Source organism: Wickerhamomyces ciferrii, contig 00029 (genome assembly GCF_000313485.1).
Source record: "Wickerhamomyces ciferrii WGS project CAIF00000000 data, strain NRRL Y-1031 F-60-10, contig 00029, whole genome shotgun sequence".
NCBI classification, from domain to species: domain Eukaryota; kingdom Fungi; phylum Ascomycota; class Saccharomycetes; order Phaffomycetales; family Wickerhamomycetaceae; genus Hansenula; species Hansenula ciferrii.
Window position 1 is genome coordinate 98,313 of NW_011887711.1, and position 27,966 is coordinate 126,278.

At 31.0% G+C, this 27,966-nt stretch overlaps 11 protein-coding genes across 11 annotated transcripts; 8 read left to right on the forward strand and 3 right to left on the reverse strand.

Annotated features, from left to right (window-relative positions):
• Nucleotides 1-31: 31 nt before the first annotated feature.
• RGD2 (GTPase-activating protein RGD2) lies at nucleotides 32-2,639 on the forward strand (the record flags this gene model as incomplete). Its single annotated transcript, XM_011277991.1, has 2 exons — nucleotides 32-71; nucleotides 274-2,639. The coding sequence occupies 2 exons, from the start codon at nucleotides 32-34 to the stop codon at nucleotides 2,637-2,639; spliced, it is 2,406 nt and encodes an 801-aa protein (XP_011276293.1).
• A 128-nt stretch (nucleotides 2,640-2,767) lies between these two features.
• SIC1 (cyclin-dependent protein serine/threonine kinase inhibiting protein SIC1) lies at nucleotides 2,768-3,583 on the reverse strand (the record flags this gene model as incomplete). The annotated part of the gene is made up of 1 exon (XM_011277992.1): nucleotides 2,768-3,583. One exon carries the CDS (start codon nucleotides 3,581-3,583, stop codon nucleotides 2,768-2,770), a length of 816 nt encoding a protein of 271 aa, XP_011276294.1.
• A 1,115-nt stretch (nucleotides 3,584-4,698) lies between these two features.
• On the forward strand, nucleotides 4,699-5,745 carry BN7_1349 (uncharacterized protein; the record flags this gene model as incomplete). The annotated part of the gene is made up of 1 exon (XM_011277993.1): nucleotides 4,699-5,745. One exon carries the CDS (start codon nucleotides 4,699-4,701, stop codon nucleotides 5,743-5,745), a length of 1,047 nt encoding a protein of 348 aa, XP_011276295.1.
• A 400-nt stretch (nucleotides 5,746-6,145) lies between these two features.
• BN7_1350 (F-box protein) lies at nucleotides 6,146-6,448 on the forward strand (the record flags this gene model as incomplete). Its single annotated transcript, XM_011277994.1, has 1 exon — nucleotides 6,146-6,448. The coding sequence occupies one exon, from the start codon at nucleotides 6,146-6,148 to the stop codon at nucleotides 6,446-6,448; it is 303 nt and encodes a 100-aa protein (XP_011276296.1).
• A 306-nt stretch (nucleotides 6,449-6,754) lies between these two features.
• Nucleotides 6,755-7,723, forward strand: BN7_1351 (uncharacterized protein; the record flags this gene model as incomplete). The annotated part of the gene is made up of 1 exon (XM_011277995.1): nucleotides 6,755-7,723. One exon carries the CDS (start codon nucleotides 6,755-6,757, stop codon nucleotides 7,721-7,723), a length of 969 nt encoding a protein of 322 aa, XP_011276297.1.
• A 1,340-nt stretch (nucleotides 7,724-9,063) lies between these two features.
• On the forward strand, nucleotides 9,064-10,815 carry BN7_1352 (amino acid permease; the record flags this gene model as incomplete). The annotated part of the gene is made up of 1 exon (XM_011277996.1): nucleotides 9,064-10,815. The coding sequence occupies one exon, from the start codon at nucleotides 9,064-9,066 to the stop codon at nucleotides 10,813-10,815; it is 1,752 nt and encodes a 583-aa protein (XP_011276298.1).
• Nucleotides 10,816-11,152: 337 nt separating this feature from the next.
• On the reverse strand, nucleotides 11,153-12,910 carry BN7_1353 (Ribonuclease 3; the record flags this gene model as incomplete). The annotated part of the gene is made up of 1 exon (XM_011277997.1): nucleotides 11,153-12,910. One exon carries the CDS (start codon nucleotides 12,908-12,910, stop codon nucleotides 11,153-11,155), a length of 1,758 nt encoding a protein of 585 aa, XP_011276299.1.
• Nucleotides 12,911-13,921: 1,011 nt separating this feature from the next.
• AGP3 (General amino acid permease) lies at nucleotides 13,922-15,670 on the reverse strand (the record flags this gene model as incomplete). The annotated part of the gene is made up of 1 exon (XM_011277998.1): nucleotides 13,922-15,670. The coding sequence occupies one exon, from the start codon at nucleotides 15,668-15,670 to the stop codon at nucleotides 13,922-13,924; it is 1,749 nt and encodes a 582-aa protein (XP_011276300.1).
• A 4,912-nt stretch (nucleotides 15,671-20,582) lies between these two features.
• On the forward strand, nucleotides 20,583-22,217 carry KHT11 (sugar porter family MFS transporter; the record flags this gene model as incomplete). Its single annotated transcript, XM_011277999.1, has 1 exon — nucleotides 20,583-22,217. The coding sequence occupies one exon, from the start codon at nucleotides 20,583-20,585 to the stop codon at nucleotides 22,215-22,217; it is 1,635 nt and encodes a 544-aa protein (XP_011276301.1).
• A 793-nt stretch (nucleotides 22,218-23,010) lies between these two features.
• On the forward strand, nucleotides 23,011-24,405 carry CNM67 (Cnm67p; the record flags this gene model as incomplete). The annotated part of the gene is made up of 1 exon (XM_011278000.1): nucleotides 23,011-24,405. The coding sequence occupies one exon, from the start codon at nucleotides 23,011-23,013 to the stop codon at nucleotides 24,403-24,405; it is 1,395 nt and encodes a 464-aa protein (XP_011276302.1).
• A 1,814-nt stretch (nucleotides 24,406-26,219) lies between these two features.
• AGP4 (General amino acid permease) lies at nucleotides 26,220-27,953 on the forward strand (the record flags this gene model as incomplete). The annotated part of the gene is made up of 1 exon (XM_011278001.1): nucleotides 26,220-27,953. One exon carries the CDS (start codon nucleotides 26,220-26,222, stop codon nucleotides 27,951-27,953), a length of 1,734 nt encoding a protein of 577 aa, XP_011276303.1.
• Nucleotides 27,954-27,966: the final 13 nt, after the last annotated feature.

The following is a 27,966-nucleotide window of genomic DNA, read 5'->3' on the forward strand; positions in this document are numbered from 1 at the left end:
TATTTTTGTTTTTTGTTTTTCTTTCGTTTCAATGAGAAATTCAGGAACCATTTTAAAATTGAATCACAGCGGTTAAAGAACAAATAACTAAAGACAAGAAGAAACAATCAGAAAAATCTGTCAGAAGAACAAGTATCAAGTAATCTATACTGCTCTCTTTGCTAAACCACACAATGCCCTCGTTTGCAGACAGTTTTTGGACTCCAGATTACTCTACTGGTTAGTATTATTCATGGCGGTTACTAGAATCAAATGTACTAACTTATTCACCAGGTATTGAAATACTATTCACCAAATTACACCAAGGTTGTGTCGAAAATGATGAGTTCATTGGTCTTTTCACATCGCGTATGAATCATGAATTGGAATATGGGAAACGTTTGGAAACTTTACCAGATGTTCATTCTCCAATGAAAGGTGGATTTGATAAAGATGATGGTGCTAGTTTGAAAAATGCTTTTAAAGGTCTTGCTTTAGAAATGGGTGCTGAAGGTGAATCTCATGAACAAATTGCTTTCAATATTCAAAGAATGGTATTGGATCCTTTTTCAAAATGGAGTGAAGAACATAAACAAAGAATTGATTATTCTGAAAAAATATTGAAAAATACATTAAAAGTTTATAATAATAAATTGAAAACTGTGGAAAAAGTTCAAAAGAAATATTTTAATAAATGTCGTACTTTAGAATCTCTAAAGGCAAATTTAACTGAAGAGGAAATTTCAAAAGAATTGAATAGTTTAGATATAAATGATTCGAATGATCAAAAGACAAATTTAGATACTGCTGAAGAATCAACAAATGATGAATATGAACCAGTTGTTATACTAGGTGGTATTGAATATGGGAAAATTGGTCTGAAAGAATTATTTAGATCAATTTTAACTGAAGTTCCACAACATTCATTTAAAGTTGCCATATTAGGTGTTTATGAAAATGTTTCAACTGGGTCCTCTATCGTTTCTTATTTACAACAAACTTTAGGTATTACAAATATTGATAAATGTGAAAAATTTGGTAAAGATTTAATAACAAATGGGTTTTTAAGACATGTTAATGGTGTTGGTTCAAATTTTGTTAATAGTGGGAATTTCCAATATCAATGGAAAAATACAGCTTTCCAAATTGCTGAATTACCATTACATAGTAACAAAAATTCGAGGAATGGTGATGGATCTTCAACTAATACAAGTACATTAGATGATGATGATGATCTTTCATCAAATAATGTTAATGTTTCAAATTATTTTGATGAATTGAAAAACGCAATTTCTTATGAAGAACCATCATTGAAAAAAGTTGATAAAGATGTGAAAATTTTAGATTCAACTTATAAAAAAGAAGTTTTAAAATTAGATAAAATAAGATGTGAATTAGAAGAATTAATTGTTGATCATTTATCATTTATGGAAAAATGTGAATTAGATCGTCTTAGAGCTTTAAAAAAAGTTTTATTAGATTTTTCTGCTTCAATTTCAAATAAATTATCAAATATAAAAGCCACAATTGATAAAATCTTAATTTATGAAGAAACTATAAATCCAAATGGTGATTTAATGTTTTTATTACAAAATTATCGTACAGGTTCATTTGTACCAAATGTTATACTTTATGATAATTATTATGATAGTTTTAAAGATCAAATATTTGGTGTTGATTTAGAAACAAGATGTAAAAATGATAATAAAACTGTTCCATTAATAATATCTTCAATATTATCATATATGGATAATATTTATCCAGATTTACCAAATGATGATGTTCGTACAAAAACTTGGTTAGTTCCTGTTAGATTACAAAGTACTCATGCATTAAGAAATGAAATTGAACAAATTGGTTCAAATAATTTAACTCGTGAATTTTTTGCTAAATATCAACCTGAAGTTATTGTTAGTGTTTTAAAACTTTATTTGTTAGAATTACCAGATTCAATTGTACCAAATTCTTTATATGATTTAATTAGATCAATTTATAATCAATATGGTTCAGATCTTGAAACAAAGGAAAGAATTAATGGATTAACAACCATTTTAAAAAATTTAGATCGATCAAATATATCAACTTTAAATGCAATTTGTACACATTTTTCAAGATTAATTAAAATTTTAAAAGAAAATAAAAATGGAGATGAATCAAATAATTTAGCTTCAAATTTCCAAAATGGTATATCACAAGAATTTTCTTCATGTATATTAAGACCAAGATATCAAACAAATTTAAGTTTAAGTGATAAACATAGTTTTAGATTTATTTTAGATTTATTAATTCATAAACAAGAAATTTTTAAAAATTTAAAACCAACTGCAGGTTCAATTAGGAAAAATAAAAGTATAACTGGTCATGTTGATGGTAATTCAATTAAACAAAATGAATTACAAAGACAAAACTCAAAATTACAAACAAAATTACAAAAAGCTGTTAGATCTGGTTCAACAAGAAAATCATCAAATAATCATATAAAGTCAAATCCAACATTAGAAACAACAAATGAAGATGAAGGTGAAAATAAACCAACTAAAGTTGAAAAACCATTACCATCACCTTCAAAATCAAAATCAAAACCAAATAGTACGAAATCAAGTACAAAAAATTCACCAATTGAACCATCAAATCCTGAGAATCCAATAGTTATCGAATAAATTATCTTATATATATATTCACAATTAATCTACATATTGACAATTTGTTTAAATATTTTATTATTAAATATCACATTTATTCATTAAATAAAAATCTCTCTTGTCTTCTTTATTCTTTTATACCATATTTAAATATCATCATTATCATCATTATATACATCAATTTTAGTTTTTTCTTTTAATAAATCATTAAATAAATTTTTTGGTTTATAATTTGATTCATCTTCAGTTAATGTTCTTTTAATTTTTTCACCTTTTTTATTAATTAAAGTAATTTCAGTTTGTTTTGGTAAATTTTTATTTATAACTGAACCAGATTTATTATTATTATTCTTAGTTAAAAATGGATTAATTAAAGGTTTTCGACTAATAAATTCTTCATCATCACTATCAAACCCATTTGAAGGAATTTCATTATTCCATTCTTTAACTAATTTTTCAGTAATTAATTGACCACCAGGAGTTAATCCACTTCCGTTTTGTTCTTCCTCTTCTTCACTTTCATCTTGTTCTAAATCAATATCAAATTTTAATTTTCTTTTAGTTGTCATTGTATTTGTAGGTTCATGATCTTCTAATTCAATCTTCCTTATTGGTGAAATCAAACTATGATTAACTTTTGAACGACCACTTCCAATAGTTGATGGAGTTGGAGGAAATAAACTTCTTTGTATACCTAATGAAGAATTATTTGTATTAGATGATGAAGACCCTCTTAAATTGAAATTTATAGCATCACCTAATTCCTTCTTCTTACGTGAAGAATGTCTTGGAGTTGGACCTGGTGTTAATGGATTATTACCAATTGATAAATGTTCTTGATTTGAAGTTGATGGAGGACTTTGAATAATTTTATCCAATTTTTTACCAAATGGAGTTTTTGGTGTATGAAGAGCTGATGATTTTGACGGTTTTTGTATTCTTGGAGGAGTTAATGGTTGCATTTGAAACTATTCTTTTGATTTGATGAATCTCTATTTGTGTTGATGATTTAAATTAAATTTATGGGATATTTCGTGTATGGACCTGCAGACACAAAAATGAATAAATATAAGCTAATTGGAAATAAATGATAATCTATAAGATTGATGCAAAGGTGATTGGAATATATGAGCAGTATAAATAGTTAAGAACAGAGCCTTTCTTGAAAAAATCCAGATTGCTTTTGTTGATAGTTTTGAGGTTTGATTTAAAATGTATCAAATGTATTAAATGTATAAAATTGATTTCGTTTCCTTAGTTTTTTAAATTGCGTACAGAAAAAATGGCTGGCACTTTTAATTTTTACGCGTCGCAAATTGCAGTTTTTTTTTTGCAATTTTTGCGGAAAAGTTTGGCGCGAAGAGGGTAATTGATTTCTGTCATTTCCTGTGTGTAAATAAATAAGTAATAAACTTTTTGTTACAAGTAATTAAAGTTTTAGTTAACTGAAATGAGCAAATTAATATAGGAATTTAGGAGAATAATATAAACATGACTTAAACTCATTAGGATAATTATACTTTACTAATTACTTGATTCCCTTGGGACAACACCTACAAGATGCAGAGCTTAGCTGATTTACCACAAGAACTGATATATAAGGTATTGGTCTCAGTTGATGATATATTTGATTATATTTCACTAGCAAGAGTATGCAAAAAGTTTCAAATATTAATCAAATGTATTGTTCTCGTTGTTTCTGATAGTCAAACAGAGAGTGGTGTCTTTAAATCAATTTCAAATAATCATATTCAACTTGCTCCTAATTATCAAAAGCATGTGATGATGTTGAGAGAGAAGTTTAAACCTTTCGGTTATATTATTTTTGAAGAACATGGCATTAAAAATTCAATTCAATTGAATAGGTATTTAACATTTCTTTATCTACTGAAAAGAAATCCAAATTGTAAAGTTGATCTTGTTAGATTTAATTTATTGTCAAGGAATCATTTATTATCAGAGTGTCATATTGCGGAAGAAGATTTCATTAATCACAGACCTTCAAAATCAATTTTTTTGAGAACAAAAGATAATAATGGAAAACAAATAAAGACAAAACTATCCAGTAATAAAAGAAATGGATATTATATTGGGAATGAAACTTATATGGGTGGTGGACCATTGGCGCTCGCAAACGAGCCTGAAAATTTTCAAAACTTCCGTTTATATTGTATATATATTTGACATTTGCCTTTATGATATTTCAGCTAAAGCTTTAATCAAACACTTTGTTAAAGTACCAAATATACCAGCAACAATTCGTCTATCTTTATCAAATATTCAAGAATTGAAGAATGCTGAGCTATTCAAAAGAATTAGGAAATTGATGATATTAGAGATTGGACTATATTCTGATAATAGTGATTTAATTGGTATTTCAAATTCACTTTCCAAAATTTGCTTTCCAATATTAAAGACTTTGATAATAAGTTGTGATGATTACGGATTAAATAAGAAATTGGATTTTAGTGGAATTCACCTCCCATCTGTTGAAAGTATTTTAATTAAACGTTACCATCATACAGATAATACTCGTCCTAAATTGGTACTTGATTCAAATTCAATTCCAAAGCTTCAGAGATTGACTTTATGGACTGAAAAAGATGTCAGTAATGAGCTTGTCAATTGTGTTTTTAAAAATATGAACCCAAATGTTATAGATTACGTTCATCTAAATTACTTAGATTTTAAAACATTTCCTTCAATGTTTAATTATGATCAGTTGAAAACATTAGAGATCGGTGAACTTTCGGTTTCGTCAAAGTTTTCTAACGATTCAAATCAGCTAATAACTTTAAAATCATTAAAAGGAATCACTATTGAAAATCTTGCAAGTTTTGATCATTTACATTTTTTAGAAATACCATCTATAAGATACATGAATTTAACAATTAAAGATAAACAAGCTAATGATATTGGTGAATTTTATTTCCATCATCAACAATTTCCTCAAATTAAAACTTTAAAGCTTCAACTCTTGAGATTGAGATTCTTGAGTGCAAGAATGTCAGAAACTGGATCACCTTTCCAAGTTGATTTACCAACGTTGAAAACTGTTTATACAAATAAGAGATTTCACGATCAATTTTTAAACTTGGAGGGTGTTGTATTACGAACAATATAACGGAAACCTTGAATTCGAAAATGGAAGACAACCTTTATATTCACTGTATATTATATTTATTTATATCAATTGATTTCGTTTCCTTTATTAAATGGTTCTGTATTAATCGGCTAGAGAAAAACATTTGCGCAAACTTACACTTACTCGTAATTTTTTGCGAAATTTGCGGCAGGGTTGGCGCTATATGGGCTTAAAATGGTAATTTCTGTCATTTCTAATTGTGTAAATATAGAAGTGTAATAAACTTTTAAATTTCAAATTTTAATTAAAGTTTTTGTTAATTGTAACGGGAAAAGGGATAGAGGATTTTCAAGGGAACTATATAAAAATGGCTTAAGTTGATGAGATCAAAACTTTCTCGAGTTTCAATGAGCTTGTCGTTTCACAGGATATCTACAAGATGCAGAGTATAGCTGATTTACCACAAGAATTATTGTTTCATAAGATTCTAGTCCCAATTGATGATATATTCGATTATATTAGACTTTCAAGAGTATGCAAAAATTTCCAAATATTAATTAAATGTATTATTTTGGTTGTTTCTGATAGCTCAAAAGAAAGTGGTGTTTTCAATTCAATTGCAAATCGTCATGTTCAAATTGATCCTTACGGTTCAGATGATACACAGACAAAACTCAAAGAAAATCTCAAAAACTTCAACTATATAATATTTGAAGACCAAAATCTTAAAAGTTCAGCTTAATTAAATAGATGCTTATTATTACTTGATTCATTGAAAAGGGATTCAAGTTGTAAAATTGATCTTGTTAGATTTAATTTATGCTCGAGGATTAAACATACACTTTCAACAAATCATAGATATAAGGACAATTTTATTAAGTGCCTTCCTTCTAAGGCAATTTATTTAAGACTTGATTGTCCAAAAGATTGTTCTGATGGTGATTTATCTGAGGTAAATTATCCATACTTATTAAAAAACACAAACTACATAGAATATCCTTCTAAACCTGAAAGTATTAACCATAAATTTTCAATAACAAATAATATTATGGAAGCTGGAGGTTTTAGCTTATTTTCAAAAACAATCACTATTATTAGCTTTAAAAATGATATCTATGTGGAAAATTTTATGAATTTCTTCAAATTACCAAACATAAAGTCAATTCATGGTTTAATGTTAAGAAGATTTGAATTATTAATGTCTGCAAAACTTTTCGATGAAGTTATTGAACGTTTAGAGAACTTGTCAATATCATTTTGTAACTACCATTATACACTTAACCCTTTTGAATTTGGGGCTTCTTCAAGTGCTATATTTCCAAACCTAAAGACGTTAAAAATGACTACGGAGTCGAAGACAAGATTAAATTTTGTTGGGATTGAATTCCCTGTTTTAGAGAAGCTTTCTTTGGTTGGGTCTTTCACTGAGTTTACAATTGATTCATATTCATTTAAAAAAATTAAAAGTATTGAATTGGATACTAATGATGGTACAAATGTTTTCCAACAACTTGTTAAAAATTCAAATTTAAAGTTTATTGAACATGTTAAATTGAGTAAAATAAATTTCAATACATTCATACGTAATGGTCATAAGTATAAACATTTGAAAACATTGAAAATAGGTGAATTTACTGAAATTTCAAATATTGATGAACTAGCTGGTCATAAAATTATTCTCAAATCTTTAGAGTGTTTGGAAATTCAAGATTGTGGAAATCTTGATTTGTTAAAATTATTCAAGATTCCAAATATTAAGAAGATGGAGTTACTACGTGCTACAACTCACTATGATAATGAATTTTGTTTCCATCATCAATATTATCCCAAACTTGAAGATTTAATGATTCAAATGTCTTATCATTCATCCCATCCACCTTTCAAAATTGAATTACCAACGTTGAAAACTTTATATATAAATAAAAAGTTCCTCAATGATTTTAGGCACTTGAACGAAGTAAATATGTGGGATCTTTCCGGTAAATTTGATAGATATGGTAGACGCTTAACTGTATAGTTAATCATTATATGCTTTTCATTTTTAATTCTTTTGTAAATTCAATCAATATTAGTGTACATAGTATATATTTCTGATATCTATACTTTTACGTAATCACCATGTCTACAATTACATAATCGGTCTTATAATTTTCATACGGCACCAAATTTTTTTTATCTCCAATTTTTAAAAAAAAAAAAAAAAATCAAAAATCGCCTTTGAAAATATTTTGAAAATATTTTGATTTTTATCAGGAATTTGAGAATCAGATTTCTCGGGTTCAATTAACAATAGCTGTTTAGTTTAATCACTTGTATAACGTATCCTTTAACTGATGAATGTTTCTAAATCTAAGTATATTGACTAGGAATTAGTGGTACCTGATTCAGAAACCGTTATGTCAAATCTGTCAGAAGTTGAAACACCGAAAGATTCGCAAAATAAATATCATTGCAGACTTCCAGACTTCCAGGCTAATTTTCTTCAAAACTGGGGTAAACGCGTAATTTTGTACACAGAATCCAGATATCAATATAAGAGCATAAGAGAATAGTAGAAGCTCATGGTATCAGTACAAACGAAATGTGGCAACACGTTACACCGTACAAGGACATGGGACACTCATGAAGCTCAAAAGGGACATTGGACATCAATTAACTAGTAAAGTTACGTAGTACTTCCCTGTTTGTCTCTTATCAGCTTATTTCCGGTATCTAATCTTTGAGTACAATTGATCATCACAATTATTCCATATCGAATTAAAACAATATTTTACAGCGTATTTGACAAGCAAAGAATCTAATATTCACTAATAATATTCAGTCCTGGGCACGGCTCCATTTGATTATAATCTTGATCTAAAAAGAAGTTCAATTTCATGGCTTAAAAGCAGCTGGTATTATATACTGTGTATTAAGAAATTTAAGATTCATATCGTCATGACTTATCTCATCAATTCCCAAGACAAAAAGGCTGCTTAACCAATTAAATTAAAGAATCCTGCTAATCAAAATTACACATGCTCCACTTTCATACAAGTATTTTACACGCTGAGTTGAAACTCTGCAATGTCTTTATTATTCATATGCAACTCGTTGTAAAAAAAAGTACCGTAAACTTAGACCCCCTGTTTGGCTGTTACATTTCTTATCAATTATCAAAATTCTTTTCATGGTTATTATGGGTCGATCGATAATCAAATTAAAATACGGTATTTTGATCATTTCATTATCTATTTATCGTTGCTCGTAATTTTCAATTTGATATGTATTTAAATCATTAAATATCCTTTGATTTTCCATGTATATAATTCTTTACAATACACACTTCATCCTAACAAAAAACACATATCACAATAGATGTCTGACGATTATTCTAAAGGCGCTAAAGAAGTTGTTAATTCAACTGATCCTGAACAAGGTGATTCTTATTCAATAACTCATAATGAACCACATGTTTCTCAATCAAGATGGACTCGTTTTAAAGATTCTTTTAAACCAATGGAAGATGATGAAATTGATGGTTCTGATATGACTGATTTAGAAAAAGCAATTGCAAGAACTGCAAAATCTCCATTACATAAATCTCTTAAAAATCGTCATTTACAAATGATTGCAATTGGTGGTGCTATTGGTACTGGGTTATTTATTGGTTCTGGTGGTGCTTTAGCAACTGGTGGTCCAGCTGCTTTATTAATTGGTTGGATCTTGGTTGGTATTATGATTTATTGTACCGTGCAAGCTTTAGGTGAATTGGCTGTTACTTTCCCAATTTCTGGTGCTTTTAATGTTTATTCAACAAGATTTATTGATCCTTCTTGGGGTTTTGCAATGGGTTGGAATTATGCTTTACAATGGCTTGTTGTTTTACCTTTAGAATTGGTTGCTGCTTCTATAACTATTAGATATTGGAATTCAAATATAAATTCAGTTGCTTGGGTTGCAATTTTTTATGTTTTAATTGTTTCAATTAATTTTTTTGGTGTTAAAGGTTATGGTGAAGCTGAATTTATATTTTCTGCAGTTAAAGTTGTGGCAGTTGTTGGGTTTATAATTTTGGGTATTATCTTAAATTGTGGTGGTGGTCCAAAAGGTGGTTATATTGGTGGTAAATATTGGAAAGATCCTGGTGCTTTTGCTGCTGGGTTTAAAGGTGTTTGTACTGTTTTCGTTACTGCTGCTTTTTCATTTGCTGGTACTGAATTAGTTGCATTAGCTTCAGCTGAATCTGCAAATCCAAGAAAATCATTACCAAGAGCTACAAAGCAAGTTTTTTGGAGAATTTTATTATTTTATGTCATTTCTTTAACTTTAATTGGTTTATTAGTTCCTTATACTGATGAAAGATTAGGTCAAGGTTCTTATAATGCTTCTGCTTCACCTTTTGTTATTTCAATTAGAAATGCTGGTATTTCAGGTTTACCTTCAGTTATTAACGTTGTTATTATGATTGCAGTTTTATCTGTTGGTAATTCAGCTGTCTTTGCATGTTCTCGTACCGTTACTTCATTAGCTGCTCAAGGTTTTGCACCATCTTTTTTCACTTATGTTGATAGAAAAGGTCGTCCAATTTATGCAACTTTATTAAGTTTAACTGTTGGTTTATTATGTTTTGTTTCTGCTTCTCCAAAACAAGGTGATGTTTTTGATTGGTTATTAGCTTTATCTGGTTTATCTTCAGTTTTCACTTGGGGTTCTGCTTGTATTGCTCATATTAGATTTAGACGTGCAATGAAGGTTCAAGGTCGTGATCCTCATACTGAATTGGCTTATACTTCACAAGCTGGTGTTATTGGTTCTTATTTTGGTGCAGGTTTAAATATTTTAATTCTTATTGCACAATTTTGGGTTGCTGCTTTCCCATTAGGTGATAAATCAACAGCTGATGGATTTTTTAAAGCTTATTTAGCCTTCCCTGTTGTTATTGCATTTTATATTTTCCATAAAATTTGGAAAAAAAATTGGAGTTTATTTGTTAGAGCTAAAGATATGGATATAGATTCTGGTAGAGCTGAACATGATTTAGATTTATTAAAACAAGAAATTGCTGAAGAAAAAGCTTTTGTTGCTTCAAAACCATTGTATTATAGATGGTACCGTTTCTGGTGTTAAAGCTGAAATTCTTGGTTTCAAATTTTGGTTTTTCTATATTTGACTGGTTCATATTAATTTTAAAAAAAAAAAAACCTTGTATATGAAATGATTTGATTGAAAATAGTTGTCTTTATAATATAATTGTTAATTTATTTATCTTTGAATAATATTGTATGTTCTCCTGTAGTATAATAGTTAATAATAAACCTTTCTACATATTTATAATCATTTCATTTAAATTAATTTGAAATTATCGTGCAATCATTAACATAGTTGATCTAAACAAAAGTGGGAAAAAAAATATAATTCAGAATTATAATTTGAGCAATAAAATTGATTATAAATATGCTTTAAATTAAAATCCATTTCTTTCTTTCTTTTTCAACCAAACATCATAAATCATACCCCAATGATCTAAAATATATTGAGCACAAATTTGACCTGCTTTTTTCTTATTAGCAAATGTAGCTTTAACTATTGGAATAGCACCAATTGAACAAGTAACTTGAACATCTGAATTATTCAATTTATCAGTTTTATATTCTGCAACTGGAAGTCTACTTTTATTCAAATGTTCATTTAATCTTGCCTTTGCTGACATTTCAACAGTAGATTCATCAGTAACATCTGGTACTTGAATAACATCATCTTGTTCTCTTTGTAATTGAGCTTGATATTCTTGATTAATAAATTCTTGTGGATAAACAGAACTTGCGCTTTGTGCTTGAGGTTGATGAACAAGTGCACTATTATATGGATCATCTTGATAAGTATGTGAAACTGGTAGTGCAGCTGGATTTGAAGCTGCAGAAGGTTGAGGAGTTGGAAAATTTTGACCGTATGAGTATTGATTATTATTGTAAGAGTATTGTTGGTTGCATTGTTGTTGGGGTTGAGGTTGTGGTGGTGGTGGTGCTTGATATGATCCTTGATATGGTGCCTGATATGAAGCTTGATATGATGATTGGCCATTATACTGAGATTGTGGTTGAGGTTGTGTATAACCGGCTTGAGGTTGAGGTTGTGTATAACCGGCTTGAGGTTGAGGTTGAGGTTGAGGTTGAGCTGAAAATGTACTATGTTCAATTTCTGGTGAAAAAGCAGCTTTTTTTGCATGTTCTTCAGCAAACTTTTTCGCTTTCTCAAGATGTTTTGGATTCAATAATGCCCTTGTAGCTGCTAAATTTTCTGCTTCAATAGGACTTCTACCAACCCCTGTTCCAATTAATATTGTACCAGCAACATAAATTTGGACAACATACAATGGACTTGCATGAGTTGTTTCATAGGCATTCACAATTTCAAGATCATAAATTTGATTGCTTAATTCACTACTTGCTTGTCCCTTGATAGTGACTTCAGGCTCAAATTGCATCAAAATTGGCTCCACCAACACATAAATAACTTTCTCTATGTCACGAATTGCATTTTCATCTGTAGGAAATTTTGATACAATGGCACCAATATATGCTAAAAACACTTCTCTAGGAGGAGTTCTTTCATCTCTTAATAAATCATATAATCTTCCCCATCTTGATAAAACTTTATAATTTGATGTATAACGTGAAATCTCCTTTATATTTTCTCTTGGGAATCTTTGATATAAATAAGTACTGATAATACTTTCATAGACTTGTTCACCCAAGTGGCTCAAATTATCTAAGCCTTCATTTGATTCAACTTGAGTTTTCAATTCTTCATCTTCAATTGGAGGTAAATCAGGTAAATAATATTCACACTCTTGGAAAAACTTGATCATTTTCGAATCATTAATGGTATCTAAACCTTCTTTCCAATTGTAATGTAAGATTCTTTCAAAGACATCTAGTTTACCTTGATCATAATTATCTTTCAATTCCAAACCAAGTGCAACTTCTGGACTTTGTAATAGATAAAGTATTCTTTTTTCAATATTTGTATTCTTTAAACGGATAATTTCATCTCTTGTTGGAAACTCAATGATACGAGAGATAGCATCAGCAAGCTGGCTGGCATTAACACCAATTGATGCAACATCATCAACGGTCAACAGACCATTTGTTCTTTGTTTCTTGGTTGTTACGTTATCAATAAAATCATTGATATCTGAATCACTAAGCTTATGTCTAGACATGATTTCCAAGCCTTCAATTCAATGATAATGTACTATTTCAACTAAATTATCAGGGCGGTAGCCTTGATTAATATATTTTGATACTTTAAAGGGTGATTTTTGATGAATTTCGATGGATTGGGACTGTCTGATAGTTAATCTTTAAGGATAGATTATAAGGAAAGGATATATTTTGGTTTTTTTGAATTTAGTTCCAAAAATTCAAAACTCGCTTATGTCATTCCTGTACTATGTATTATGTAATACTTTTTTTCTTGTACATTGATTAAAAGCTAATTTTATTAAACAACTAGTAGATTTAAAACCTTAAAATGACTAAATATCATATATTAAATCTATTTTTGGCTTCATTTTTCAGTTTAAAGTAGTAATTAAATTTTTGAATTTTAATTTTTTTGCATAAAGTGTACCTCAAAATTTTTGTTTTTGGTTTAAAATTGAATAAATTGAAAAAACTAATTTTTTTTTTTCGATTTTGCTCAATATAATAATACATTAATAATGTACAGACTTATAGGTGTATATTATTGTAGTTTTATCCAAAAAAATACTAATATTAAGTCATTTTTGCTTAAAATAGTCTTTAATTCAATTGATTATATAATCACTATTGCTTATATAAGAGCTGACAGGAAAGTATAATGATACGGAGTTCGGACAAACTATATAGTTTTGAATGTAATTTATTATTCCGTATGTATTGTTTTCGGAAAAACTTATATCAAATATATTTAATAAAATTACTTAACTTAAACTTTATAAGCATATAACGGATTATATATATAGTTGCTGCAAAGATATTGTTTCTGTACCTCACAGATATTTTCCGGATCATAATAAATATACTACTAAAGCAAATATTCAAAATCAATAATGTACACATTTTACTTTCAATATTATAATATATATAATGTAACAGTTGTATCATACTATATTTTATACAAATTCATAAATATATTTTCAGAAAAGTCATTCAAGTAAAGGAAGAGCTAATTAAAATGAGAGAACTGATTAAAGGAAACGATGGACAAGTTTATCAACCAAAGAATTTTCAGAAGCACTGTTTTCATCTTTAGATTCTAGTGACTCCAAATATTGTTGTTCATGAAGTTCAACTTCCTCTATACCTGTATAAATATCTGCAGCTGATGGATGTACCATTTTAGTACGTTTGACTAATTTGTAAATGACAAATATCACTAAATCTAATAAAGGCATCAAATAGTAAGTTAAGAAATCACTTACTGACCATTTACCTGGCATGAAAACTGAATAACCTAAAGCACCAACCATACATGAAATTATGAATGCTGAAAAATATGAAAGATAAGGTTGCAAGAAAGCTTTGTAATGGAATACCGATTTTGCAATACCTTGAGCTTTACATGCATAGTGGAATCCTAAATAAGTAATCAACATAAAAAGATAGTTAATGATTTGAGCACCTGATAAAATGTTAACAATCCAAGTTAAAACTTGAGATGAACCACTACCTAATTGTAATAATGCAAGTGAACCCCAACAGAAAGCAGCACCAACAGTATAAATTGGAATACCACTTTTGGTACAGTATGTAAGGAATTTTGGAGCAAAACCTCTCTTTGCAGCACCATATAAAGCTCTCGTAGAACAATAGAAATATGCGTTACCAGCACTTAAAGCAGAGAATAAACATCCAACATTGATAATATGAGGTAAGACTTTAATCTTCATGTTGGTCATAGCAATGACATAAGGAGCATATGATGCACTTTCACCACCACTACCATTAGCCATAGCATCTAGTTTTGGATCATTATAAGGTAGTAAAATACCAACACAAAGAGCACCAAAAATGAAGAAAACAGTCATTCTCCATGCAACAATTTTGAAAGTTTTAGATAAAACTTTTCTTGTTTGACCACCCGCTTCACTTGCAACCATTGCAACATAATCTGGACCAACAATTGTGAAACAAGCACTATTCATAGCACCCATGAAACCATGGAATTTACCCATAGATCCGCCAACAAATCTTTCAGCTAATGGACCTGGATTATTCCAATAACGGAAACCATAAGCTTCATGTTGTGGATTTCCACCAACCATTGTAACAAATGTGAAAGCGATTAAACCAACAGCTAAAAGTAATTTTGTAGCACATAAATGAAGTTCTGATTGACCAAAATATTTAACAGCAAAGACATTTAAACCAACATACAAAGCAATTTGAGCTGCAAACGTTATACCTGGTGAATAATTGTCGGCCCAAAAATGTATCATACCATTAACAGCAGTAATTTCAAAAGGAATTGCTATACTTGTGAAAATATAATAGTTGAATGCAACAGTAAGTTCAAAAGCTTCATCAACACAACGTCCAGCCATTTGTTGGAAAGGAGCTGCAACAGGTAAGAAACAAACCATTTCACCAACAGCACCAACAACGATTGCAATAACACCAGTCCATAAACAAAAAGCCATTAACAAACTTAATGGACCACCGAAAGCTAAACCTTTACCGATAGTAACGAATAATGCTGTACCAATAGAACTACCAACTGCAATGAAATAAATTGTACTTGGAGCCAATGTACGTTTAACACTACCATTTTCACCACCACCAGTTTCAAATTCTTCAACACTAGCGGATTCTCCATGAGCAGTATCTGACGATGAGCTACCAATTCCTGGTAATGATGAACTGGATGAATCTATTTTCTTTTCCAAATCTATGGATTCTGGTTTTCTATCATCTTTACTATTTGCAAACAGACCCATTTTGATCTTATATTTCTTGAGTTTTTTAACTATTTGAAGGTTTGTTTTGGTTTTGTTAAAAAAATGGGGATTAGAAACTAAGTTGAATTATGAATGACTATATGGATTATTCTTATAGCATTAGAGCTTGATTATTGAGACCAAATAATGCTAATGAAGTCTAAATGTATTCAAACTTCTCCAAATCATCTCATCAAAAGCGTCATGTTTTGATAAAATAGTGATTTGGAAATGTATTTATAGGTAGTTTGCATATATACATTTGAAATATGCTGTTCCAGCTGATGATGAGCGCTATGTCGAGACTTGAATACATGGGTACAGCGTTACAGCTTTATAAATTATAACTAGTTTGCGCGCGCAGTACAAATCTGTTTATTTTACCAGTTTTCGCATATATATTCAAATTTCAATACCATCATGGAGGGAAAGTTATACAATTCGGGCCTTTGATAAGTATGACGAACAAACTCGGTGATGAGGAGTCAGGGTTCAGTGCTTGATAATTAATATGTCCAAGAGCTTTGAAGCGGTATTAATGTATCATGTCAACTCCATCATTACCTTCCATTTAAAGGTTTTCATTGGTTCAACTTTCAAGTCTTAAATATGGTTCTCAGTGAACAATAGAAAAGAGAATAATGTCTTTCAACTCTAAAGATGCGCGATAAGATTATATGAAACAAGTAAAGCACACCGAGTAAATGTAACTACGAGAAATGATACACAAAGTGAGTAAAATTTGGTTAATGACGATACTCTAGAGTTGATTTTAATAATGAACATCACGAGCCGTTCTTCAAAAAATGGTTGGTAATTTCTAGGTAATTTCTGAATCCTGATGGTCGTGCTAATTCTGACTAACCAACGCTAGTTTTGGAGCCCTAGTATGGTAATTTAATTCTCAACGGTCTGGTCTGTTATTTAGAATAAATATGTTTCTTTTATGAATAGAAGTACTGCAAGTTAATTAAATATTAAGTATAGAAAATTGTCCGTAAAGATCCATTGTGAAGTATATTAACCTCTACGCGGTGTTGACTTTTTGTCACTGATGACAGTTTATCTGATTCCTATAGGTTGGTTACTAGCCCTCTGGATCTTGTATACTGTGTATATTGGAAATCTGAGATCTCGAGAATTATCATTATGAGCTTTATCATGACTTCATACTTTAAAGTTCAGAGATCAGACAACGCGCTAAGGGTCAAATCTACCCAATATAGTTTATCCATTAATTGCAGAGAACTCGATGATATATATAATTATTCATTTAATAGTTTGACCCCATATATTGCGTCAATATATATCAATCATCTTTTGTCTTCTAGTGATCGACTAGTTTGACGTAGTGCTTCAATAAGGAACCCTTATCCTATTCAAGTAAATTATAGCTTCAGCACAGCTAAATCACTAAATCCATCGAAAATAAACGACTTTATAGACAGCGTGCAAAAGTACGCCTAAAAAGGTAAAATTAAGCAATTATAATGATTTCGTTATACTATAGGCTATAATTGATTTAGCCCACTTTAAAGTTTTTAGTTTGTAGTATTTAGTTACTTTGATATTTTCGCTACCATTGATTTGGGTTTCAAAACGGCTTACTATAAGGCCCAGAATCCAACTTACAAGGTAGTTGAAAATATAAATACAACGTCATAAATTACACGTAGCTGTTCATGTTCCAATTCCACTCTACTAAATTTGCTGTCAATATTTGGTAACCTGAGTTTCATTTTTCATTCAAATTTAACAAAATGATACCATGGCGACAACAACTCACCACAACATCACACCATTTGTTCACGTACAACTTCATAGAACCACAATGTTCTTCCTAACTTCTAATAATAGTTGAATTCTGAACTCAACCTAGCTCACGGCGCGACTTACTGGGGCCACAAGCCTGAATATCTCTCTCTACAGTCTAGGGATATTCTTGGGAATCGGAGCCCACCGCTGGAGTGCTGGAATTTCAGATAATTCAAGACCTGCGAATCGCGATTCCATTCCCCATAAATTATTGGTAGATCTAATTTCGAGAATCAATTGAGAAAGATTTAAGCGTACATACTACAGATCGTGATTCGTTAATATACTGAATACTAATAGACGGCCAAACGCTTCTCATGATGAATCAGTCATCTAGATCTAATTTCAGAAAAATATACATCTCCTCATTTAAAGAAATAATTAGCTGAATAGACCACTCGCTCACCAGCCGCATGTCCAAGCTTAAAGCACAGTGGAAAAATTATTTTTACTTACCAGCTTATAAGCTTAGCTTACCTTAAAAATTGTTTATTTTTTTTGACACTGCAGCATGCATAAAGAAAAAACACGTCGCTTGATATTTTTTTTTTTTTTTCCGTATCGCCTTTTCAGTTTTCACCCCAGATTTTTGGATGACTACCTCAACAGCTTTACGAAATTACGATTAATCACAATTTGCCACTTTATGTGGAGATATACTATAGATTACTATGAATCATGAATCATGGTTCTCTTAAAAGATAAGCGCTGAACAAATTGGGGCATAGAAGTCGACGATCTAGATTATGGACTTTAATTATTGACACACCAAACAATAGGATTTTATTTGGGCGACGAATTACTGGCGTATAAGTTGGCCATTTTGACATGCACAATTAAGAAATACTATACAGCTAGATATAATTATTCAATGATATATGATCAGTATACTTATTCATTACATCCTAGGTTTCAAAGCTGGTTACCATTAATCATAGTTTTTCAGTATGATACATAATGATTATAGTAAGTACTAAGCAGCCAGGATTCGTTAGTCATGCCTAGCTGTAAAGTATACAACATTAAACTTTTATACTAGTTATCACATATAGACATGGTGTAAATTTATTATAATAATTAATATCACGATTAATTGTACATCCACACAGCTAAACATATGGGTATTTGGATCTTGGATATATCAGAAGTTCCTATATAATATCGACTATAATATATTAATTATATCAATAGCATATAAGATTATCATGAGCATCATGCGCAAGAGCTACCAGCTATAATTATAAAATTAAATTGATGTTATGCTGAGTATTTGTATAGCTTCGATCCCAAGTTGTAATGTGATATACCAGGCGTAATTATATTGAACTTGGTCTCCCTCGAATATCTTTTACTACTTAGTACTTAAATAGAAGCATGTTGAAATCCATGAGCTAAAACTGATCTATAATCAGATTAATGATGACTCTTTAGACCCCAGTCATGTCCAATCAAGGTCCTTGTCATGTTGTTTTGATATTTTGTCTCGTATCATGCTTGTCATTGTTGGATAAATTTATATGTCTGATGTTTTGGGGAGACATGCTATATTGTGAGTTAGAAAATTAGAAGCCCAAGTAGTAGTTACCAAGGAGCGGTATTTTACTTGTTATAGGCAACTTCAAGTTATTCACCCCAGATTATACATTCTTGAAAGTTTTGGTGATTAGAACTGTTATTGAAGTGAGTTACACAAGAGATAAATAGGTGACTATATCACGTATAGCTCTCAATTACACTTAATATATTGTTTAGTCAATCCACAATTAGCTACTTAAAACATATAGCTTGCTCTAGAATACGTTTGAAAATCTGCAATGTCCAAAACACTGCAAATTACGGCGTGACTAATTACAATATATATAGACTAATATTGATTAGTATCGCGTACAATATTCAGCCGTATAATAAGGGTCCAGAAACGAGCGAATAATCGCGAGAGCTGTACTATATGCCTGACATATTACAATTAACAATTTACTTTGTTTCATATTGCTGCTTTCTCTGTAAAACTAACAGATTTATTTTTCTTTGAACTGTCAATTGAGCAATAAATTCTGGTTTACCCCGGCGTCACGTCCTATAGTATCTATAAAAATCCTTATAAGGAACTTCATGCAGCAACGTGATTCACTGAATATTGGGGAAAAACTACATAATAAAGATGGAAAAACCTCAAACTTGGCGATTCTATTTTGTCCAGCTGCAGTAGTAACCGAAAGATTGACCAATCATTTCCTCTGATCTTTGACAATTACTTAAAGAAATGACTCCTTAATGGAAGAGCGGATCAAAATCGGACAAAACAAATTGATGAAACAGCGCACATGTACTTCGAATTCTCACGATGTAGCTGATTTTGAAATACCTAGAATCAGTCTAGTGCCCTATATGTCTATACTACGGAACAAGTCATACTGGGAAATGAAGTCGTGATCAACTCTCAAATCATGACAGCCCACAGGCTACACATCACCGAAAACTTGAAAGCCATGTTAAATATAGACTAAAATTACTGTGAAAAGTGACTTTGTGGGGTTTCGTTACGGCTTTTCATTTTGTATCTAAGGAAGAATATTTTTTAAGTAACAAAGTTGCAATTATTTTTAAGTAATTTGTCCGATTTTTTTAATCTGTCGTAAAATAAAGTTTCTTTTTAAAATAAATTTTCCGGGGATTGCATATATCTCTACAAATTTGTCCCGCATCAAAATCTGATTGGTTCAAATTTTGGATTCTGTGATCTTGAGAAAAACAACCTGCATTAAATGACTTGTTCGTTGGTTTATTTGTCCATAAAAATAGAAATTCATGAAATTGACATACAAGTTACTGTACTCTCCTGGAAAATAAATACATTTTACCCCAGATAGTCGTATTTTTGTCGAATATTGAGTCAACAGATCTCGAGAATCCCCAATGTTCTACATTAAAATTTCAAATCCAAAGCCAGATCAAATTAATCAGCCATATAACCTCCCATGTATAAAAGGAATTGAAAATCTCCATTATTTCAACAGATATACCTTCTTAATTTTCCTTCATTATTATCAAACAATTATTAATTATACAAACTTAATTATATTATCAAATTTCAACTATGGGAAATCCATTAAGAAGAATCTTCAAGACTGAAGAAAAAACAGAAGGTTCAACCTTCATGGCTGTTTTCGTTGGTTTATTTGCTGCTTGTGGTGGTTTACTTTTTGGTTACGATACAGGTCTTATCAATGGTGTTCTTGCTATGCCATATGTTTTGAAACACTTTCCTCAAGATCATCCAGGTATCAACGGTGGTGAAGGTTATTTCACATCTAGTGAACACTCTTTAATTGTCTCAATTTTATCTGTTGGTACATTCGTTGGTGCTATGCTTGCTCCATTCTTGAACGATACCATCGGTCGTCGTCTTACTTTGATATTTTCTTGTGCCGTTGTCTTCAACATTGGTGTTATATTACAAGTTGCCTCTCATAGTGTTCCATTATTGATTGCCGGTCGTGTCATTGCTGGTCTTGGTGTTGGTCTTTTATCTTCTACTGTTCCATTATACCAATCTGAAGCAAGTCCTAAATGGATTCGTGGTGCTGTTGTTTCTTGTTACCAATTTGCAATTACTATTGGTTTACTTTTAGCCTCATGTGTTAATCAAGGTACCAAAGACTTGAACAGTTCAGCTTCATACAGAGTTCCATTTGCTATCCAATTTGTGTTTTCAATTTTCTTATCACTTGGTATGTTCTTTTTACCAGAAACACCAAGATTTTACATTTCTAAAAGCAAAAATGATGATGCTATGAATTCATTGTCAAGATTAAGAAAATTACCAGTTAACCATCCAGCTTTGGTTGATGAATTAGGTGAAATTGTTGCTAATTATGAAGTGGAATTATCTCAAGGTTCTTCAAGCTGGGCTGATTGTTTCAGTTTCTCAAACTCTCAATTCAAAAGATTAATGACCGGTATTTTCATTCAAGCTTTCCAACAATTAACAGGTATCAACTTTATCTTTTATTTCGGTACAACCTTTTTCAAAAATTCAGGTATTAAAAATGGTTTTACTATCACTTTGATCACAAATATCGTCAATGTTATCTGTACTATTCCTGGTATTTTATTAGTTGATGTTATTGGTCGTCGTAAGCTTTTAATCAGTGGTGCTATTGGTATGAGTACAAGTGAACTTTTGATTGCAATAATTGGTGCTACCACAAACTCAGATGCTGCTAACAAATGTATGATTGCATTCACATGTACTTTCATTGCATTCTTTGCTTCAACATGGGGTACCGGTGCTTGGGTTGTTACAGGTGAAATCTTCCCATTGAGAACTAGAGCTAAATCTATTGCTATGTCAACTGCTTCAAATTGGCTATGGAATTTCGCCATTGCATTTGCTACTCCATATTTGGTTGATGATGCACCAGGTTCTGCTAGATTAAAGTCTAATGTTTTCTTCATTTGGGGTGGTTGTAACTTCTTATGTATCTTGTTTGCTTGGGCCCTTGTTTATGAAACCAAAGGTTTATCATTGGAAGATGTTGATGATTTATATGAAAAAATTCCAAGAGCTTGGAAATCCAAACATTATGTTCCTGTTGAACACAAATTTTCAAGAGCAATTGCTGGTGACCAAGTTTATGATGAAACCAAAGCTGATTTCCAAAACATTGAAGACACAAAATCTGGTGCTCTCCTTGAACACAGATCTGCCTCAATTTCAGACAGTGTTTAAATTAATTTTTGCTATAGTATAACTCAAAAAAAAAAAAGACTATCATGAAACTTCAGTTCTTCACCTTTTTATCTCTTTCATCCAAGTTCTTATTTGAATATGTTCACGAATTTTTATGCTGCTATGATGCTGGCTATATCATGGTCTCACTATTAATAATTAGTTTTATTTGTATATAGAGCAACTCTTGAATTCTACTTCCTGAGCTAATAGATCATTATTAACGTTTTAAAAATTCTGTAGAAGTGTTTGATTTGGTAAACTATTCAGTATGGTGATTGCATTTAAAATTATGTTTTCTTCTATCTAATTCATTCAATTTTTGAAGATGTAGCTCGTCGCGATTACGTGTACTATAATCTTTATATTGATTACATAAAAATCCGTGATGTAGTGCTCTTACCATTATCTTGCAATCGCGTTGTCGCGGTTTTCTTTGTTTACTTTTCTAGTTTTCGTTTTTGTGTACAAGTATTAAATATTAAAAGCTTGAAGTCAGATTAAATAATTAGACAAAAGGCGCAAAAATAGCAGGAAATCGTACAAGCAACCTTTCTACAAACATCAAAGACAGCTGCTCAGCTAATTACCGTAAGTGAACAAAGGAAAGTGGGTGTTGAGGACCAAGTGCATTCGTTACCAGTTGAAACAAAAGGACTATCTTTACCATCAAATTAGAGATCTTGTGTTGTTTACTATAGCTCAAAGAGACTACCTTCTCTTTCAATTTGTATTATATTATTGTTGTTATCTGCTCACAAACTATTTGCTTTAAAGATTAGGATAATCAGACATGGTTAGGTATCATTCAGACACAGAATCAGATTCATATCGTTATGATGACAGTAATTCATCAGAAGAATCAAATACAGATTTAGAAATGCCTGAGTTTGATCAGAAGAGTGCTACCCAAATTGCAGAGTATCTGGATTCCAAGATGAATAATACCAAAAAGAGGTCCATCTCAGTTAATACGAGCGTTAACGGAAATCAAAACAACAATAACAACAACAACCAACAACCAAACACAAATACTTATCAAAGTCCAGCAGCAGAAAAGATATGGACTCCACTGTCACAGTCTACACCAGCAGAGATTTCGTCTACAAAAGTACAACCAAGAGATATAATAAAGGCCAAATCAAGACTGTCCAATCTGGCAGTTTCTGCAGATCTAAGTGATTCAATAAACGATGCTTCTGATGAATCAGATGGCTCAAATGAAAAAATGTCTCAAGATACAAGTTTTCAGGATACACCTTTAAAGTCAAGCAAGAAAAAATCATCTCCAAACGTCCAAATTCAATCCAATCCAATCCAAGTTTCGAATCCAACTCCAAACTATGATAAAGAAATAAAAGAATTAAAAGAGTTAAGAGATTTAAAGAACTACATTTCAAAATTACCAAATGGCTTCTCAATTTTGGATGAATTCAACTCACATCAAGAAGAAGTGACCTATGGTATTTATAAAGTGAACAGTATTGATGAGAAAGACGTGCAAATTGGTAATTTGAAGGCACAAGTTGATGAATTTGAAAGAAAAAGCAAAGGATCAAATGAAGAAATAGAACTTTATAAAGATTCAAATAATAGATTAAAAGAAGAAATTGATTTAATAACAAAATCAAACGAAAATTTGAAGAAAGATATAGATTTTAAAGCTAAAACAAATATAGATTTGAAGAAAGATTTAGACAATTCAACAGAGAAACTGAAAAACTTAAAACTATCAAATGAGAAACTCGAAAGAGAGTTGATGGATATTCAGCTAAAACTCAAGTCGGTACTAGGTGATCTTGAAGAAGCCGCTATAGAGTCAAAATATCCATCACTCAAGGAAACAGAATCCAATGGAAAAACTGTTCAAGAATACCTTGAAATTGACCAAATTAATGATTTGAATCTTTCAAAATCACACAGACTTCTTAAAAATATATTGATTAACTTGGAAATTCCATTATCTCAAGCTCATATTATGATTCCAAAAATTGCAAACCTCTTACAAAGTGAAGATATATTGTTAAATTTTGCCAACAGGGTACATTTGTTATTATACAATAAAAAGCTCAATATGAGTAAGTTTCAACGGAAGAAAGAAGGTGGTCAACACTTACACCAATGTACCACCAGTATGTTTGAAAATATTGAGCTGATGTCAAGAGTATTGGGTGATCAGGGCTTTTAGAATTATTATATTATACATATGGGGGTGATTTTAGATTATATGATAATGCGATATTAGACGTTAATAATGATATACAATATACATTCAGTTGTTTACTTTTAATAAAAATTTGAATATTGGAATATTGTGTAAGGTCATGTTGTAGTCAATTCAAACCTTATTAATAGCTCCAAACCAGAAACAGCAATATCCTTAGTTATTATAATACTTTTGAACTGTATTTATGGTATATGAACTATGAACTAGAGGTAATCAATATGGAATACATATCAATTTTGTATTAATCATATGAGCTTTACTCGCCACACCTAGCTGATATATAACATGCAAGCTGGTGTTGAAATATTATAAATTTTTTTGACACAATCTACTGCAATCATATTTAATACGCAGAATTCACTAAGCCCCTGGGCCTTGGGACCTGAGCCTCGTCTAAAGTGTGAGACCTGGAATCAAAAGGTTGAACGGTGTACAAGTACAAGTTACAACACAGCTAGTACATTTTATGTTTTATAACGAATTATCAGTCTACTGGTACTGGACCACTTAATATAAATTTCAATCAGCACTCAATTTAATTTACAGTACGAAGTTCACGCGATCATATAATTTAAGCATGAATAAACCCCAAGTTTAGCAAATTACTAAATTAGGAATATTTTCCTGCTTTTTTTTTCATTTAAGTTTTTTGCCAAACTTTGCCAATTTTTGCCAATTCACGCCAATTTTTCAATTTAAATCTCTTGAAAACCCAAACTCGGAAATAATTTCAAAAATTATGAATAAAATATATGAGAGCGCCGCGAGCTGCAACATAAATTACATTTACGACAGACGACTGGGCTTAAATTTCTTTTACAGTCAGCCAGGGCCCAGGGGATGAGCGAGCCTATAGATATTAGACTCTCATGATCATTAATATGGCCTATGGTCAACGGCCTAAGAGTGCAACAATTTCCTGGTGGAAGGCATTAGTGCATGAGTTTGTAAAAGCTGGATTTCCGTAACCTCTCTCTGCGATTAAGCAATGAACATCATAATTGATAGATACTGAAAATCAGCAAATTATGGAATCTGAAATTCAAACTTCTTTGTGCGAAAATTTGCGGCTATTTTAGCGTGTACTTCACAATGAAAAGTTTTTAACGCCTAAAGTTCAAGCCCTGCAGGCCGATATACTAGTTTTCGCAGTGCGCACTACAGACCTCAGAAAAGGTTTTTTTTCATGCCATATATTTGAAAACTACGTCAGATACTGGCCAATAGTCTGGCTCAAGTGTCAAACAAACTCCTACAAAAGAGAAGAATAGCAAACGTTTTGGCATAAAATAACACCATTTGGAACACTTGCAGAATCGCACTGAAATCTTATGTATTGAAATCTGAAAAAAAGGCGAGAAATGAAGTAGTGGTTCTCTTTATATAAGAGATACAAGTAGAATTTTTTTCAAAACCGTAGAGTCTAGGGTACGGTCCTACCCTGCAAAAAAAAATTTAATTATGGCTTTTTGGTATAAATACAATTCCAAATCCATCTTGGTTTGAAACCCTTTCATAAAAAGCTTTGAACCCTTTATACCAATCTGTGCAAATAGACTATACAGCTTTGACACTAAAGTTCAACCATTTCCATTACAAACAAGTTGCCTAATCACGAAGGACATCTCCAACTTTTTATCTTACAGATCTCACATTTACCTGTTCACAGTTTTAACTTTTCACGCTCGTCTTCACCAAATTAGGTAAAAAATAAGTCATAGGCTATAATTTGACACAAAACTTTATATTTGGGAACATCAATTATTTAATTCATTATGGTTTTCGCAAGATATGGACAACCAGAGGTTGATATTGAAAATGTTAAATCTGAAGCTGAAGTAAACTCTTTTGAAAAAAGAGATTCTTCATATGAGCAACAAAGACATGAAAGCTCTTCATCAGATGATCAAAGCTCAATCAAATCTACAGAAACTCATTCAACACATCGTACTTTAACCTCAAGAACGGTCAATTTAATTGCTCTTGGTGGTAGTATTGGTACAGGTTTATTTGTTACTATTTCTTCAACTTTAATGTACGGTGGTCCGTTGGGGTTATTATTGTCATATATGATATGGTCATTGACAACTTTTTGTGTCATTGTTTCAATTGGTGAAATGGTTACCTACTTACCAATTAATGCTCCTTTTATTCAAATGGCCGGTCGTTGTGTTGATGAAGCCTTTGAAGTTGTTACAGGATTCAATTATTATGTCATGATTAGTATTTATATTCCTTTTGAAATCACAGCTGTTAATTCAATGATTCATTTTTGGAGAGATGATTATTCCCCAGCTATTAGTTTCTGTATTCAAATCTTCATTTATACCGTTTTGAATGTGTTTGCAGTCAAATGGTTTGGTGAATCTGAATTTTACTTAACAATAGGTAAGGTGGTATTAGCTGTTGGTTTAATCGTCTTTACTTTTGTTACAATGGTTGGTGGTAATCCTCAACATGATGCTTTTGGTTTCCGTAACTGGAACAACCCAGGACCATTTGTTGAATATTTACACAAGGGTACTTTTGGTGAATTTACCGGTTTTTTCAATGCTTTGACAAGAGCTTGTTTCACAATTGTTGGTCCAGAGTATCTTGCAATGGTTGCAGGTGAAACCGGTCAAGAAACTCGTAAAGTTTTAGCTTCATCATTCAGAACAGTTTTTTATAGAATGGCAGTCTTTTACATTTTGGGTGCTTTAAGTGTTGGTATTTTATTAGCTTCAAATGATCCAACTTTGTTAAAATTAGCTGGTACAGATTCTGCTTCAAATGGTAATTTCTCACCTTATGTTATTGCAATGAAAAATATGAATATTCAAGTTCTACCACATATTGTTAACGTACTCTGTGTCCTCTCAACATTCAGTGCTGGTAATTCATATGTGTATTGTTCATCAAGAGCTTTATTAGCAATGGCACAAAGAGGTTTTGCACCAAAGTTCTTTCAATACTGTACTAAAGATGGTGTTCCAATTTTCTGTGTTGGTGTTGCATTTTTATTTTCATTATTATCATTATTACAATTAGGTGATGGTGCAGCCAAAGTCTTGAACTGGATCATTAACGTCGTTACCAGTGCCCAAATTGCCAATTATTTCTTCATGACAATTACTTATATTCATTTCTGGAGAGCATGTAACAAGCAAGGTTTAGACAGATCGAAATTTCTTTACAAATCATATTTTCAACCTTATACAACAATTTTCCCTATGATCATGACTGCTTTGATGATAATTACTATTGGTTATGCTACTTTTATTCCAGGTAATTTTACAGCTGGTGGGTTCTTGACAAACTATTTAATGATCTTATTAGATATTGTTATTTTCATTGTTTATAAATTGGTTAAGAGAACAAAATTTGTTAAACCTGAAGAAGCAGATTTGGTTTCGGGACTTGATGAAGTGACAGAACATGAACGTCGTTACATAGAGAGAATGGAGAAGAGCAACAAATACAATGAGAAGCCAACTATATTACAATCCATTTATGGATGGATTTTCTAGATTTGGCCGAAAC